General features: G+C 39.3%; 1 protein-coding gene across 8 annotated transcripts in view; it reads left to right on the forward strand.

Annotated features, from left to right (window-relative positions):
- The window catches only part of MAGI2 (membrane associated guanylate kinase, WW and PDZ domain containing 2), a 719944-nt gene that overhangs the window by 647834 nt on the left and 53699 nt on the right, over nt 1-18411 (forward strand). For 6 of the 8 annotated variants that reach the window (XM_048953442.1, XM_048953452.1, XM_048953482.1 and 3 more), the window contains 4 exons: nt 1616-1707; nt 8388-8580; nt 9475-9561; nt 11591-11839. In XM_048953442.1, coding sequence (XP_048809399.1) covers nt 1616-1707; nt 8388-8580; nt 9475-9561; nt 11591-11839 — 621 coding nt within the window. The remainder of the gene's footprint in view (nt 1-1615; nt 1708-8387; nt 8581-9474; nt 9562-11590; nt 11840-18411) is intronic. The other 2 variants (XM_048953502.1, XM_048953458.1) reach the window with 1 other exon arrangement.

The raw sequence follows: 18411 nt of genomic DNA on the forward strand, positions 1-18411 counted from the left end.
CATACACACTTCATATGTTCTCTTATTCAGTGTTGAGAAACATCAAATAAGTTGAAAGAAAGTCAGAATATTAAGCTACTAGGATCTGTTTAGGTTTTTCTTTAAATATATGAAGAGCGTGTTTGTTTTTTTTAGAGCGGTAATACTTGCATTTTACCAGCTGAAGCATTTGAGACTGATTCAGTCTCATTCCTACCAATATACATTGCTGAAGCAATGTACCATGCTGCTTTCTAGAGAGGATTTTTATGGCATGATCATAGTACAGAGACATTGCATGTATTTCTGTGTCTGCCTTTGCATGATCTGACTAAACTAAATCAGTTTTAATTCCAAACTGGATCTGGGATCTGTCCAACCCTGCAGTTTGTGAGATGTCCACTGATGCTCTGTGGAAATGAGTAAATGAGAGTGGCTGAAGCACAGTATTTCAGCCATCTGTAGTTCCACCCCTCCTGAGGAAACACGGCATGACTGGAGACATTAGGAACAGTTTGCTGAAATAAACCTACTCAACCCTTGTTGTCTTTTGGGGTTGGCAACAAGCTGACATGCAACAAAAGCTGTCACAATTTATAGACTGAAGTATAATTTGTACAAAAGACCATTCATGCTCATTTCTTGTCTTGCTTTTGCTGATGAGCTCGAAGTATTTCTGATTATTCTGACTAAAGTGATAGTCAAAACAAACAGTTTCACAATCCATTACAGTCCCATTTTATACTATTGAAATTTTATTTAAAATTTCTCTTTGTATTTTGAGGGCATCAAGACCCAAAATAATTAGCTTTTTCAAATGAAGCTAAGGATACTTTTAAAAGAAACTGATTTTTAAACAATTCTATATTCCTGAACTGAGATATTCCAGTGCAGAACATATGTTTACAGGCATGTTATGCAGGCATATGGAAGTGCAATTTTAATGATTTGTAAAGCTGCTGAGACCTTAATTGGGTAGCATTATGGAATTCAAGTAAATTTTGTTAGTTTTCAGTTTAAACCTTAAGACTTAGAGGCTTACAGTGATCAGTGATAGCTTTCATGAAAATTCTTTATTGGAGGTAATTCCTGAAAGTGGAGTACTTAAAAGCTACATTATATTAAAAGAAACATTGGTTTCTGTGTGTGTGGAACTAAAATGGCCTGTAATGATTATTCATCTTTTGTAAGTTGGACTGATAATTTTTCTATGTATCTTTATCTCCCATTTCAGTTTATTTTCTTTAGGTTTTAAAAACTGCAAGGAAAATACAGATTAAATGCCAGAGGTGGCTGAACAGAAAAATATTATGCAGTCTTAGGAGAAAGGCATCTTTATAACCACTATTTTGGAAAGACTTTTTCAGTACTGTTCACCTGTGAATGTGTTGTAGCTTGGGTTTAGTGTATTTTATTGAACATAATCATTCTGTAGGGCACCTACGTTTTCAAGTGTCTCTTCCTTGTCTGTGTACAGTGCATTGTGTCCCATTTGTTTCCACCAGCTCTAACCAGGCTGCCATTAGTCATGTGCAATGAACACCAAAGGGGAGGGAAGGTGGTGAAAATTCTCTGGGAAAATAAACAAATAAATAAATAAAAATGATTTGCTCAGTGGCATTTCCCTTTAAACCAGGTCCCGATTACAAGGAGTTGGATGTTCACCTTCGGAGAATGGAGTCTGGTTTTGGCTTCAGGATCCTTGGAGGAGATGAGCCTGGACAGCCTGTGAGTTATTTCTTCCTGACATTCCTTGTTTTGTGTCTAAATTCTGTGTAGAAGTCAGGAAAAAAAAAAAAAAAAGCGTAGTAATAATACAAACTGAACCCAGATGATCAGAGGGCTGGAGCACCTCTCCTGTGAAGAAAGGTTGAGAGAACTGGGCTTTTTTAGCTTGAAGAAGAGAAGGCTCCAAGGAGACCTCATTGTGGCCTTCTAGTACTTGAAGGGAGTGTATAAAGAGGGGGGAGTACGACTGTTTACATGGGTTGATAGAGGTAGGACAAGGGGGAATGATTTTACACTGAGACAAGGGAGGTTTAGATTAGATATTAGGAGGAAGTTTTTCACACAGTGGGTGGTGATGCACTGGAACAGGTTGCCCAAGGAGGTTGTGGATGCCCCATCCCTGGAGGCATTCAAGGCCAGGCTGGGTGTGACTCTGAGCATCCTGTTCTGGTGGTTGATAACCCTGCACATAGCAGGGGGGTTGAAACTAGATGATCATTATGATCCTTTTCAACCCAGGCCGTTCTATGATTCTGTGACTCCTTGAGCACGGTGTTACAGCTAAAGCATAATGGTTTTTTGTTCATCTAGATAAAGACAGGGCTTCCAGGTTGTCAGCATCTGAAAGATGTCTCAGTAAATTAAGCTAGAACCAGGTTTGACACAATGCATCACTCAACACTTTACTTTCCATCCTGACTTTCCAAGACTCTTTTAACTTTAGGAAGAACATTTTAAAAGACAAATTATGCAAGACTATGCCTAACTATGTACAAAGCAGGCAGTATATATATATATACATAAGCTTAAAATATCCTATTTATAATGCCATTTATTTCCAGAGACACAAAAGGTCCCACCTGGGAGCTGTAGTCCGTGTTCCAGGTTAGATAATATGATCATGTGAAGCATCTAGCATGACAACGTTAGCTTTATACTGTTTGGAAGTAAATACTCCCTTAACTAAAACACCAGACAAAGCCCACTTAGATTTATCACAGGTGAAAACAGCTATAAAATATATACAATTTTAAAAAGAAATGAGTATGTATTTTGGTAAAACATGAGATGTGTATGTAAATAAAATGATTTGAGGAGGAAAGGTAGAATTGGCACTTCCTTAGAATAACTTTGATGATATAATATAATAATGATGTAAGTAGTATGTTAGTGAGGACTAATCCTGGATCTATATTGATGACATTTTATTATCACAACCTTATGTGTAGTCTGAGTTCTGTGTTACCGCTGTGAACCATTTCCAAGAAAATGTATAACTGACTGATAGGTTTATATATTCTGCATTCAGATTCTTACAGAGAAGTACCATTGTCATTCAGGCATTAACACTAACAAATACATGGTCCTAAGAAACACATGAAATCCTCCATTGTCAACATATATCAAAAATATCAAAGTATCAAATATGGTAGTTTACTGATGTCTCCTGTGAAACGAAACAAATGCACTGTATTCTGAAGAAGATACTTCACAAAGTGCAGATTGAAACACAAAGAGTCTATTTGAGATTGGAACAGATTTTCAAAGCTAACCAAGGTGTGTTTATACAGAAGAACTTCAGTATCAAAATGACACTTTCATTGCCAGCACTTGTAAGTATGCCTGAAGTCACTCTGGCATTGCTCTGCTATGCGTTTTGTCCCAGTGCATCAAAAACAAGGCCACGGAGCCACCGTCCTCACATTCTGCTAAGCATCTTCCCTGTCCTCTCTGTATGGCCCAGTCAGTGTGCATTCTTTAAGCTTGCCCACTGAATGCAGCCAAAAAGGAAGTCTCTTGGGAAGTAGAGAAAACAGTCTTTTTTATCCTGCAGAAAATTGGCACCTGTGGAAGATTTGGAAATCTCTACCTGCTTAGGACAGTAGCATCTGATGGCAATTCCCACCTCATGGGAAAGTGCCCCTGACTATAGAGGTGCTCAGGCATTCTTTGGAAGTCTCTCTTGATTTCTCCTTCAATTCCATTTTCATTACAAATGGATAATTAAGTAGTCACTGAGAGTGTGTTTGGTTCTGCAGTTTGGAGGTTTATGACATTCTCAAGGGGAAAAGTGCAGCTGAAATGCCTCATCCAGAAGATGATCGTTTATATAAAATGAAATGATTTCCACCTAAAGGAGGGAGTGAGCACTGATTTAGAATATCTAGTACTCTAACAGTTAGGAATACTTGCATGAGTTGTGAGAGACATGAATTTATGTCTCAGCTCAAAAACCCAGCAGAGTGGGAATTCTGAAAGGAGTCCTTTGCCCCCCAGCCATAGGCATTATGCAGTGAACTGTCACAGAGGAAGCAGCTCTTTCAAATTTCTTTTCTGCAAAGGACTGTCCTGGCTTTATTGTGTGAAGTCAAACAAGTGCTCATGGCTGGATAGCATGTGCAGAGATAAGCACTTGCTATTTTTAAAGAGCAGGAGTAAAATGCTGCCTTCTGTGTACCACCTCCTAAGATGCTTCTCTGTCCAACTAACAATTGCTCTCAGCCTGCACTTAGCCTCAAAGCAGCTGCCTCTATTTCAGGGTTTACAAACACAAAAGCATTTACCCCCAGATGTGTCATTCTAACAGGATTTATGCCTCCCCACAAACCATTTCTCAAAGCTCCCAGGAATGAGGAGAATCTAGCCTGAGGCTGAGGAGCCTACAAGGCAGAAAGGAAGCTTAGAGTTAGGGAAGCTTAGAGTTAGAGTTAGGGAAGTTAGGGAGCAAACATCTTGGCTCTCACTCCCTTTGTGCCCATCCACCCATTTCGCTGCCCACATTCATCCCTAGTGAAGAAGACAGACGTGCTCCACTTAAAAAAAAAAGTTTCCATCTCGTTTGTACTCCAAATATAAGAACTCTTAACTCTGTTTTCTCACCTCCACTACTTCCCTGCTCCCCCACAGACAGCCCACCCACAGCCTCCTATTCCTTTCTCCTTCAGAAAAGGAGCAGCAGCTTCTGCCTGTGCTCCAAATCTTGCATTTCCTATAAAACAAGAACTGAGACTCTTTGAAATGCTTGTTTCAGCTCTCCCGCTGTGCAGTCAGGTAACACAGAACAAAAAGAAACTTTCCTTGCCTTTTGTCTTTGTGGTTTGGTTCCTCAAAAAGAGTGTGGATTTTTCAGCATAAGACGCTACGTTTCTCAAAGAAGCAGAATCCACATAAATTTTTTCAAAACAATAGCACTGACACTATAGAGAACCTGTAACAGTTTGCTTCTAGTTACGCTAGCTGCTCACCCTCAGAAGGAGAAAATGCTGCCAAAATAGTCCACTTTAAATATTTGTAAGCATAAAGATGCTTTCCAAAAGAAAGACTTAAGTTTGTGAAGGTATCTCAAACATCATGACTGTTGGCTTGTGCAGTTCCAGTCACCTCTTGAACCTCATGAGATCAAGCCACCAAAGGTATTTATCACATCTTCCTATGGCCAGGCAAATTATAGATAATGACTCTTTTACAGGGTATAATATTGCTGAAGCTACAAATTGCCATCCCAAAGTGAGGAAGTATTTTGAATACATTCAAACAGCTCAAACTCAAAATCACAGGAACACACACATAATTACAGTAAGAGTTTCTCCTTTTCAACACGACCTGGCTGGGATTCATTTCTTAAATGCCTGCAAGATGTACGTGAGCTGCTCCGAAAGCAATGCCTCCTATTTTATTATGTTGTCCACAATGTCAGAGGTAGGTGGAGGTATTGCAGTAGAGATTGAACCTTCCCACCAATATTCCCTTACATTTTGTTGCTGTGTGAAAGATGGCAGTGCAGGGCAGTCTGACAAAACGGCATCTGGCATGGCAGTGTGTATGAAGCAAAGATGTGTCATTGAATTCCTATGTGCAGATAAAATCACTGACATTGATTGACTCTTGCTGAATGTTTATGGTGGATGTGAGAGCAGTGGTGTGATTTGTTCTAAATTTCAGCAGTGGCAACAGCGACGGTGGGGCATCTTTGCTGGTACAGATTTTCATGCGTGTAAAATGCTGGCTCTTGTTCATCACTGACAAAAACGAACAGCTAATGGTGGTGACTGTGTTGAAAAATAGTTTTTTGTAGGTGAGAATTTGCACTATCAAACACTGCTACGGCTCTCACTGCATCTGTTGTCATTTCCATGGAAATAAATAGGAGGCATTACTTTTAGAGCGACCTGCAGTATTTTGTGCTCAGTGCCAAGAAAGAGACATTTCTAAGACATAACAGAAGTCTACAGAGCAGAATGTTAGGGTAATTCAGACCACACATTAGGAGCTCCTATTTTTAGCATTGGGTAGAGTTCAGAAGATTATCTTGAATCCAGACATTTAAAATTAGGTGAGATTTATCACACCTTAGATGTCTATTTCGTAAAGTTTATTGCATGCCCATGAATCTATTCTATTTACATTGAGAGAAACTGAAACATAAAGTCAAATAGTTAGTAAGTGTCACAAAGAAACTCAGTACCAAAACAGACATTAACATGGATAAGTTATAAAACCCAAACTTCAGATTATGCTATGTCACAATCTTCCTAATCCCACCATTTTGCATGCTTAATCTGAAGCAGTGGGTGAAAATTACCTTTTTTCTCTACAACACAGTCTTTATTGCCATAAATGTCATCATCCTTTTCCTTATGCATTCAAAGTAATCTCATACCTGCTAATATAATCCTGATAAATATTTTGTTTAATTTGTGTTTTGCTTGTAGAATTTATAGCTATTATGGAAACTACTTAGCCATGAAATGAGAGCACATAGTGGATAAGAAGCAAATTCAAACATGGAAAATGAAAAAGGAGAATGAAGTCATACTTGCTTCTAAACATGCCCAGTAACAGATACGGTGGCCATTGTCTTGGTGAACAAGCTACCTGCAATGTTCAAAATAGCACTGCTGCTTTTGTCCAGCAGTGTCCTTTTGCATAAATCAGTCGCACAATCACACTCCACTGTAGACATTGAAAAGAATAAGAAGTAATTACTTGATTTGTCATAAGTGGAAGGAGTTTTTGCATTTTGCAGTAGATACTGTGAGCTGCCTTTCTGCTTCTTCAAAGTTTAAAGATGAACAAATTATTCAATATTTTGGCAGCCTAGGATCAATTATAAAGAAACTGCAAATACCCAGTAATGCAAAAGAAGGAAGATAATCCTTACAATCCTACAATCTAAAGAAGCTTCTCAAGATAATTAAGAAAAGTTTTGACAAGATAGACAAATGCAAAGGTTTTGAGTTACTTTGTGCAGATCCAGCTAAATTTGGCTTTGCACGGATCATTTCTTCTCCAGTGAAGAGGAATAACTGCATATTTCATAGCTGTGTTTTTCACAAAGTGTTTTCCAAAGCTTTGAGGTGTATTCTTCCAGTGTTTGAAGAACAGAATGGAGAACCTGAAAGAACATCTCTGGGAACTCAGCCTGGTATTGCTTATAACATCAGGAAGCAGGAAAATGCCAGATCTTGTTCTGTCTTTGCTACATTTTCTAAGCAACAGTGAGACAAAGACAGGACAGAAAATGGGGAAAATTCTGCAGGCTCCACACGGGGAGTTTCATTTAAACACTCTGTTGGGGTGCTTCCAACTCTGCAGCTGAGACCACAAAAAACAAGACCACCTGTGTGACTACAACATCAGCCTTTCCAGCTCTTCATGGAAAGCAATATGAGACGGCTTTATCTTTTATTATTTAAAGTGGATTGTCACACAGCATGTCACATCCATCATTCTATGCTCACTCTACCACTGAACAGGAGAAAAGAAAATTTGGAACTTGCTCTGTGAATGCTTTAATATTCTTTCAAAGAGAGCAAGATCTGTTAGAATCAGTCTTGACTCTTCTACCAGTTATTCCACAGGGAAAATATATGTCTTCTAATAAATTATGTGGATTTATGTGCATAGAAAGTGGAGAAAGTCATTAAAAGATTCTGAACAGATTTTTTACTAGCTTATATGTCCCATACAAATTACTTTTTAATATTGATTTGGGAAAACAACATCTGCACAGAGTAAGCTGACATTTTTTCATTTTGCTAATCAGTTGCTACCTGAGCAATTATTCCTTATGAGTAGTGATATTTAATATAGCACTTTTTTTTTTTCCCCTAAAGAGTCCCAAAGCAAACTCTATGTCAAGGGGTCATTTCCACAACTGACCTCAACTGCATTATAGAATAATAGAATCATAGAATCATCAAGGTTGGAAAAAAACACTAAGATCATCTAGTCCAGCCATGATTCCATCACCATGCCCACTAAACCACATCGCATTACTCCAGGTGCTTACACAGTGCAGCAGTAAGTAGCCTCAAGTAAGAAATATGCAGACTAACTAAATTTGAGTCAACAGGACCATTAAATTGAACTAATCTGTTTAGATTTTCTGCAAAATCTAGGCTATATGAACTCACCATCTCAGATAAATTGTCTTGATTTGAAGATAACAGGTTAATAATCCTGCGATTGGGATTTCGCCTTCTCACCAAAAGCAAGAAAACATCTTCTGTCACACCTACAGTGCAGGAACGTGGCTTTCAGGAACACACAGATCTTGCTGAGTCACAAACTGTATCTTAACAGAAAGGGAAAATGTCTGTATTGTGGGGATTGTGTATATGGGGGAAATGTCTGTGTACTCTGTATATATATCAGGGCTTTGTTCCTTTGCTGCCTAGATCCTCATCGGAGCAGTAATTGCAATGGGCTCAGCAGACAGGGACGGTCGCCTCCATCCCGGTGATGAACTGGTGTATGTGGATGGGATTCCAGTGGCCGGCAAAACCCACCGATATGTGATTGATCTTATGCATAATGCTGCCCGAAACGGGCAGGTGAATCTTACTGTGCGGAGAAAGGTGCTACCCACGGGTGAGTGAAGAAGACTGGGAAAAACAGCTCACTGCTATCAGCATGAGCAGGTGCTGACAAATAGGAGTGAATGTTTTCCGTCATTTGAAGAACAAATAGTTGTAAACTTGCGTCCCTTGTTTCTGTGATGAAAACGCTAATGCTGAGTGTTGCTTCCTGCAGAAGTGGGTGTCCCACTGGCAGCCCCAGTGTGCCATGATTGCTCTGGGTTTGTTCTGTGCTGTCCTGGTCTGCGCTGTCTCCTCTTGTCTGCTTTTGGGACAAAATGTTCACATTGAATTAAAGCTGTTAATGCTGATTGTGTGTATAAGCAAACAGAGAAATTCTCAGAGAATGTTAACTATCTAGTACAAGGACTCATTTCACTCTCGTACGTATTAAAAGCCCATTTCTGGTCTCACTGATGCCATTTGGAGATTTTTGCCCCAAATACAAGGTCAGCTGGCTGAAGTCTATCTGTAGGGAGGAAATGGCTTCTAGAAAGCAGGGCCACTTCCTCCCGTCAAGCAGACACTTCCAGGAAGTAAAGCTAAAACAATATGAATGATCTGAAGTAAATAAAACCTTTAGAATAGACTGAAGAACACACAAACTTGGAAAAATGTGCAGCAGCATCTGTCAAAGTGGATTGCTACTGTTCCTTATCCAAGAAAGAAGTGTGCTGTTTCTAACATGGTCAAGGTTAGTGCAATTTGCTGAGGCACCAGAAATGAGCACATCTTCAGCCTGTCCTGTCGCCCACCTCCTGTGCCCTGGACTGCTGTCGCTGCCTGAGCTGCTCCCCTCCACTCCCCTGCCCCAAAGCCAACCTCAACGCACCCCTCATCCCGCAGCCCCTCGTTGCGGCCCCATTTTGCTGCTGCGGGACTGACTTTCTTCTGTTGCCAACTGCAGAGGCCTGCAGCCAGAAAGGGCCCCCTCCGCCTGCCGCGACGCCCCCCTGCAGCTCCCCAAGCACTAGGAAAATGGCCAATAACCAAGGTAATGCGCCGGATGCTTGCGAGCCAGCTCCTTACCCAGGTCTGCCTGGTGATATTCAAGACCCATCTGGACACTTTCCTGTGTGACCTACTGGAGGGAACCTGCTTTAGCAGGGGGTTGGACTAGGTGGTCTCTTAAGGTCCCTTCCAACCCCTATAATTCTGTGATTCTGCTATTTATGTAGGGTTAGAAAAGAGTATGTGTTAAAGTTCAGGGTCTGAGACAGTCCAGTCTCCTGGCATGCAGAATGGAGAAAGCCAGTGAGACACCTGAGTTATCCTGGGTTCCTGAGAGCACCATGCTGGGGAGCTTTGTGTATAACTCGTTAATATTTAAGCATTTCTATAGATGAACAGAGTTTTAATCTTGTGTCTTACAACATTAGCTTAGTGGGATACTTTAAAAATGACTGATATGAACATAACTGAAAAATGAAGTATGATCATCTTAGCCACATTGCATCCAAGGTGGCTGTATAGAGTGGAGAGCACTGGGGCTGCCCTGCGCTCACCTGATGGCTGACAGCTGATGTCCATGTATTATCCAGCCTGAGACCACCGCCTCACACAGACCTCTCCCAGGCTGGGAACAGACTCTCACCATCCAGGAGCACAATTTGATTACGAAACCACAGATTGAAAGGCCATTTCTTCACAGGCAGAAGCAAAATGTAATTTTTCTGATGAATATCTTTTGCAGAGTTAACAATCAGGTAGCTGTTTGAACTTTTTCTCCTTTATCTTTGTTTTCCTATGCTTGCTTAATGGCCTTCAGTTGCATTTATTTATGTCCAAGCCAGCTCTTGGTCATTCTGCAGGGTAAGATAATTTCCTTTCTGTTGCAGCCATACTGATACAAACGGCATTCAGTTTTCTGAAACATGACAGCCAGAAAATGAGATCTCTCTTGTCACCGACTATGGCATTTAGTTGCAGATTTGGTTCAATAACTCTTGGAGATTTTCAATTCTAACACAGGAGTACAATAATTGTTTGTTTTTCTTCCTCCTTATTCTCTCTAATCACTTTATTCCGTAGTCGCACAAGGACTACTAAAGGACACACTTGACTGAGAAAACAGCAGCCTGGCCTTGAATGATGTTTATTTTATTAATACATACACACTGAAGGTCTAATCTGTGAGTTTTCTTCCTAGGAGGCACATGTGCATGCATAAGCTCTGCACGTTCAGAGCCCATCATCGTTGAGAAGATGCATTACTTACAATTATCTGAAAGTTCTGCATTAAATCCCAATATGTAATGATCTGTGTAAACAACTTAGATCTGCAAGGAATATTACTCCTTTTGTTTTTTCATCTTTTACCTTACTGTTTCTAATTGCTAAAATGCTTGTACTAAAAAAGTGTTTAATCCTTAAAGGCTGAACTTGTTCTCTGGTTTTGCTACTTTAAAACAACAGTAAAGGATACCACTATTCCTTCTGCCCTTTCCAACTCATCACACAAGAGCATCTTCCAAACCTTTAAATGAGCACTGCTTCTGTGACAACACCCACAGAAAGACTGTGATTATTTGTCATTGTATAACTGCTCTGTTCCATAAATGCCTTGTGAGCATGCTAATCAACTTGTAAGAGGAAAATTATGCAGCTAATCCTAATTACTCTATGTTAGCTGCTTGTTTAAATTATTTTAATCCAAACACAAATAATTTTATATTGGATTAGACGGTCACATTTTCCTCTTGATGACAGATCCACCAGCAGACAAGGGAATGGTGCTTGCTAACATTTAGCCATCCAGATAGCCACTGCTTTTACTTCCCTCTCCCTTCTGTTAGACAGCTTAGCACTGAGTATTCATGCTTACTTTATCTGATTGCCCTTGAATTCTCTGCATAATCGTGCAGATTCCTGTCTCTCTGCATCTATTACAGCTCCCAGCTTAATACTCGCAGCAGTCTGGGCCACAGACAGCCAAGTGTATTCATGTTGCATTAGCAAATGTACTGTAAATTGAGATCCACTGAGCAAGTCAGACTGTAAAACTGGCATGACTTATATTTTAGGAGAGCCATGCCCAGAGAATGGCAGAAGCCCAGGCTCTGTGTCCACGCACCACAGCTCTCCAAGAAGTGACTACGCGACTTACGCTAACAGCAATCACGCTGTCTCCAGCAGCAACGCGACTCCTCCAGAGGGCTTCACGTCCCACAGCCTGCAAACCAGCGACGTGGTGATCCACCGCAAGGAGAACGAAGGGTTCGGCTTTGTTATCATCAGCTCCCTGAACAGGCCCGAGTCAGGGTCCACAATCAGTAAGTAAATAATGGTTTGCAGCTTTGTTTTTCCAGTTTTGCCCCAAGTTTAAAAAGAAAAGAAAAAAAAAAGTAATTAAAAGCTGACACCTGCTAATTAATTGCTGCACTAATTAAAGCTGAAGGGACCCTCAAGGTTGTTTCCAGAGACGCTATTTGTCCGCTGTGTATTGGAGAAACCCAAAGGTTGTTCTCGCCTCTGAGCGCTGCTTTGTACACTCATTTGGATGTCTGAGTACAGCAAAATTCACCCACAAAGAAGATTTTTTCTGTTCTTTCATCCCAAAGAAACATTCAACAGGTAACCACCAAGGATATAATTCACATGCAAATGTATTTATTTATTTATTCATTTATGTATTTATTTTTAGTCAAGGTGAAGTTCAGGAATTTGAAATAAAAGCTGAGGTAATGACTGCACCTGTCCAGTTAGGGCACTGCAGAAGAAATTTGAATATTTGAAAACTTGTCAGAGAAAGGCACAGGGAGATTGTTTTTTTTTATTGGCTGGACCATAAAAAGCACAGAAGTTACCACAGAGCACAGGGGTTGATAAATACAGAATCAAATCTGAAGGATTATAGTTCACTTTCCATTTGGAAAACTTAAGTTTGCTGGGGTTCAACTTCATTGCTTTGATACAGGCATCTGGTGCCATTTGAGATGCACCAGGCACATCAAGGGAGCACAGGCAGTTGGAGCAGAGCAGAGCCATATCTAGTGGCAACTACAGGCACATAGGCACCCTTGAGTGTTTCAAATAGCACCTGAAGCTTAACTAGCTGAATAGAGTCCCTTGGAAATAGGATCAGAAAAAGCTTTATTTTGAGAGAGATACCCCTCTTCCACCAAATCCATCTGAAACTTTGACTGTTGGCCACTTCTGAAAAATCAAGGCAAGTGAGGAGGCCATTCGTCATTTTGCATGTTACAGCCTAATTCAGTCCTTTGCCCACATCCCAAACATGTTTAGAAGAATCTGTTCTTTAGCCCAAACTGATTTCTGAGGAAGTAAATGACATTGGGGCCACACTGCAGCCTTCTACATTGAGAAAAGTACACAAGACAGCATACAAGATATGGAAAGCCGTATCTTATAATAGCAAATGACCTCAGAAAACTTCTTTGCAGTATTTCATGACCGTGCAGTTATTTAAAGAGTTCCTTTTCAGATTACCTCAGCTGAATTTCAAAATTCCATGATTGCTAGAACGAATATTGTAACAAAACATGGATAATTAGCCACTTGGGACTCTGAGTTTTAACTTTATCGAATATAATAGCCCTTTGGAAGTTCTTTGCAGAAGACCAGATAGAAAAAAATCCATAAATGGCATTGTGATACATACATATTAATCAGCTAAGCTAGTCATGAATTTTTCAGAAAATTATTTCACAGAAAAGATATGTGGTTGGGGGAGATGGAAAGAGAAAATGACCAACCAACCAAAAGTTCTGTGACTTAAATACTCTAAGGAGCACAACAGATTCAGGTTCAAGATCCCACTTTTCCTCCTGACCTCCATCATATCGCGGTATGCCTTTCTTCCCAAGCAAGTAGGTAGCCCCCATTGGAGAGTAGCTGAGCACCTCCAGGAGTAACTGAACATGGCAGTTGGCTGTGCAAGTGACGAACAAATTTATTCAAATAATAACTGCACTGGATTTCAGTGATCCCAAGACACTAAGAAACTCTCAAATCCAAAGTTTGAAGAGCAGCAATGAACCTAAAGATGACATTTACTGTAGACAGTGGCAGAACAGAAAATACTATTTCTAGGTAAATTCTGTACCAACAATTTAACAGAAAAAAAATGAGCTGAAAATGACAATATGTCAGCAGCAATGAAAACAGGCTAAAAATCTTTGGCCTTTTGAATTTTATGGGAAATTTGTTTTCCTTCACTAATATTTATTTGGGCAAAGTAATTTGGACTGTATTGCCAGTAGCACAGCCAATAGACTGAAGGCAAGTGATTATCTTCCTTTACCCAGCACTTGTTAGACTCCATCCAGAATATAGCATCCAAGTTTTGGGCTCTTTGGTACTGAATATTGTAAACTGAAACAAGCTTAGCAGCAGATATTTAGACCTCCTGAGGTCCTTCCAGCCTGAATTAACCTAAAATGCTTTGATCAAAATGCACTGCCTGAGGCAGAAGGCACGCCAATGGAGTTGGAGAGTAATATCCAAAATATAATTGACATCAATATCAGAATATGCATCTTCATTGCATCATGTCTTGTACCTTGCTTCTCACATTGGTATATTAATTTGATCAAAGGTTCTGCTATAGTTCCAGTGTTTTTGGTTTCAGAGCCACTTATTGCCAGCTTATGTATTCCCACGTAGCACCAAACAATGCTAAACAATGCAGACATACCCTAAACATACACAATCAAATTTTCATGTAGCAACTGCAAGGCAGCTCTGAAAGAATCAAAATGGACAGAAGAGATCAGAAAAATAATGTCATGTTGTGCCAAATGCTGATAGGAATAGCATAGCCTTCGAAGTCATCTCACTGGGAGCATCTTCAGGTCAAAGATAAGAAGGATTCGTTTGAGTGAGTCGTATCAGCAAAAGAAGATAAAGTGCATAAGTAAAGAACTCTGTTTGAGTGGTACATCCAGCAGCAAGTCATTCTACCTAGTACAGAGTCAGAGGATCTCAGAGTGTTAAGAAGTCTAAACAAATAAATGTATAAATAAATTCATCTGTCCAGGCTCCTGGACAAAAGGTTAACTTCCATAGCCCCAGTACAGTTTATCATGCTTTCCTTGAGACTTTGTTCCAAGAGTAAAGGTTGCCTTGGCTCTCATTTCTTATCCAGATGGGCCACCTAAATTTGACCTTACTCCTTACTTTCTATTGCTAGATAGGCTACATGGTTTGTCAAAATTCTGTCAGCTCCAGTGGTTTCTGTGAAATATTCAGTGTCATGTGCCCAGCTGAATGCCTGGAAGCTATAAAGCTTAGATTTTCACTTTTAGTTTGATGTGGATCCCAACAACTTTGGCCTCAGAGGCTCCATGAGTATCTTCACAGGTTCTGTGGCTGTGATGGAGGCCTCGGTGGCTCAAGTTAAATAACTGTAGCCTATAACTGAAATCCCACCTTGAGGAATACCTTCATGCTTCTCCTAAGAAAAATATTCCCAACACATGTGGTTCTGCTAGGCAGAGCTCCCCCAAGTCCCTGCCATCCTGCCACAAGCAGTGTGGGAGGCTTTGGAGGTGCAGTGGCATGTGGGGTGGCACTGCCTCACATGACAATAGTGAGTGTCACATTATAGCTGAAGTCACTGAAACTTAAATAATTAATCTAACTGTTGTATTACATTTACAAAAATACTTAGTAGTGTGTGTCATCTATGGTTAAAACTCTTTCTTTGTGAAGGCATTTAGGGCATCATGATGAGTTCTCTATCTGCATCCTTATAGAAAAGCACTTGCAGTCAAATGGAAATTGTCAAGAAACGCTCTCAGTGAATTTGTCCTTGAGCTTGATGGAATGTGTTTGTTCCTACAAGTTTCACATTGCCCTGTTACTTTTACTTTGTTTTTGATGTGGGTCCTTCTAGGAACAGAACGTGTGATTCCCTGTAAATCCCTGAACACCCTAATTTCTGTAAAAAAGAACCGTGTACTGTAAGCAGATGTCATTAACTGCAAACTGCCAGTGAAGATTGGCAATATTTCCCGGTATTTTACCCTAACAGTTACTGGCAATTAGCAGAATTACAAGGTGAAAACAAATTGAAATTTCAGAAGTAACCAATAAACAAATAATTTTTTTTAAAAAAAAATTGTATGATCTTTCTCTTGTTTAACCAAAGAGAAAGTAAAGATTTTAATTTGCCTGTATACTGCTTATGCCAATGACTGTGGATTTTAAAAACGTTAGAAAGCAGAAACACATGAAAGAAGGTTCTCTCATTTCTCAGAACATGCAATTTTAACTAAAAATCCAAGATAAGCCTTTGCTGGATACAGAAAATAAGAGTTCTGAAATAAGTCCCATTCAGTCCAAGTTCCTTTGAGCCTGTTGCAGTTTAGAGATAAAAAACAGTTTCTTGATCAATGATGACTGTGATCTGAGGCAATTATCTGTTCTGCAGTTTCACCCATGCTTCTTTCTGAGAATGAAGGTGCCTGGGGACACCATTTTCTGTGATCAACCTGCAAATTGAAAAGACAGAGCTTTGGAAATAAGATATCCATCTACTCCAGCTTGGAGCTCTTTGGAACATGGCAGTGAGAAAACACAAGCAACATGTGTCTTCTGTGGGACGTAATGGGGACTCATGGGCAAAGGGCCTGGTTTCTCATTTCTGCTTGGCTTTGATATTCAGTTTCAAGTTGTTTTTCTGCTTCTTCAGCTTCAAAAAGGCACTTTCCACGTGTTTTTTTTTTCTTTAGTTGATATTAAAATTTGAAGCTGAAAGATATTTTTCATGTATTATTTTTTTCAAATCAATATATACAATTCAGAACACAAGGGAATGATACAAAGATGTACCATGGGAGGTTCAGAGTTCATATTAGGAAAAGTTTCTTTACTGTGAGGGTGGTCAAACACTGAAACAGGTTTCTTATCAAGGTGATTGATGCCCCACATCCGTCAGTGTTCAGGAGGCATTTGGATAATGCTCTCATTAATTTGCTTTAATTTCTGGTGGGCCCTGAAATGTCCAAACAGTGGGACTCAATGATCTTTGGAAGGCCTTTTCAATTCTAATTATAGTTGTAACTAGTAAGAATAAAATAGCAAAAGAGAAAAGAGATTTTTTTTTTTTATATCACTGAAGGCATGTTGCTACATGAATCATTCAATTGGCTACCTGATATTTTTGGAAAATAAAGCATGGAGGATCTTAACCACATCAGTACCCACTTTAGATGAATCCGGTCCTCCAGTATGTTCATGAATTGGTCATTTGAACCTAAAGGAGCTGCTCATATGTTTTCTAAGATCAAAATCTGAGTAAGTTTATTTAGAACAAACTTAGATAAGAAATCAAGGTTTTGTCAGAGTTCATTTTGCTTTGATGACAAGCCTTTTAACGTACCCAATTTGCATCAATGTTTTGCTGCCCAGTTTTTGTTAGGTCTTCAGATTTCTAAACTATGTGCACTCCTTGCCTCCTAGCTTCATAGGCTGATGACAAAGTCATGCTGTGCAAGTCAGTATACTCAGTATTAGCACACAGAGGGAAGTTTCAGGTCATAGGTTTTCATCTTGTAAATAAAAGGAAATATTGACTTCTGTAGGTATGCAGCATGCCACTGGTAGTTGGTTTTTTGTGTTTGTTTGTTTTTTTTTTCTCCAAATAAGTGTGACTAATAAAAAACATACATTTCAGGAACATATTTTTTCTTGATTCTGTAATTAGCCATGACAGAAATTCTACCATATTAAATCTTCCCAAATTTCAGATCATTCAGGAGCAATGAAATTACAGATATTTACATTTAATATATTCTGCCAACTGAAACTTGATATGTTGGAGTCCGCTAGCTGAATGAAAACTCTTGCACCTTTTGAGAATTGAGGACATAGTAAATATTCATGTAATCAGCTGTATTACACTGAAAGGGACAGCTGGCTCAGGAAGGTTCACTAGTTTGGTTTATTATCTATAGGCATTAATATTAGAAAAGATTGTGAGAATTTATACTCCAGAGAGTTTAATAGAGGTTCAATTTTTTCCCCCTTAACTGATCATTTTTGACATTTCAACGCTATGTAGAGGAAAAACACAGAAGTTACTCTTTACCAGATATAGTCTTAGCAGTTACAACTAAAAGGATTGAGTAAAGAAAATTCTAGATGAAAAAAAGAAAAAAGAATCATTATTTGATGCTAACATCCTGTTAGAATCTACTATTTCTAACATAAGAGTCTCACAAGTGAGAGGAAGCCATTTTTATTTCCAAAAGACCAAAAAATTAATTGAAATAAACAGTGTTAGAAGTATTGGCATCCGACAGCTGCTCTGGCTTTGTGTAAAAGTGACCCAAGCATATGGACCTTCAGATATGAGCCACTAAATTTCTTTTTTATGATATGAAGGTGTGGGAAATATTATGATTTTGATTATGAAGAGTAAAAGTGGGTAATTTAATCAAATAAAAATATTAATATATGTATGTGAATTTGTAGTTATCTGCTATTTAATGAAAACAGACCTTTCCCACTTCCTAAATAGAAATAATTCTTTTTAATCATTTTTCATCTTAATTATTTAATTTAAGCTCTCTTTTGATGACAAGCTTAGAGCTGAGCATTGCACAATTAACCACCTTCTGGGAAAGCATCATCTGCTAGGTGCAAGCTCTGTGTCAGGCTGGATTTCTGACACAAATACTTTAAATATCTGGGAGAGATATGGGAAGAGAGGTTGATGGCCTCAAAAATCCTAGAAGCTTAGATGCTCTCTATTCAAATCTCCCTAAAGTTACAGCTTTTTTGTTAAGTGCACTGCAAAAAAATTTAGATCCCATCTGGAGATCCATTGTTAGAAACTCTTCCTGCAGTACTGCTGTTCTCTACTGGGTTCTTTGGGTCT

The sequence above is a fragment of the Lagopus muta genome, chromosome 1, assembly GCF_023343835.1.
Source record: "Lagopus muta isolate bLagMut1 chromosome 1, bLagMut1 primary, whole genome shotgun sequence".
Classification (NCBI taxonomy): Eukaryota; Metazoa; Chordata; class Aves; order Galliformes; family Phasianidae; genus Lagopus; species Lagopus muta.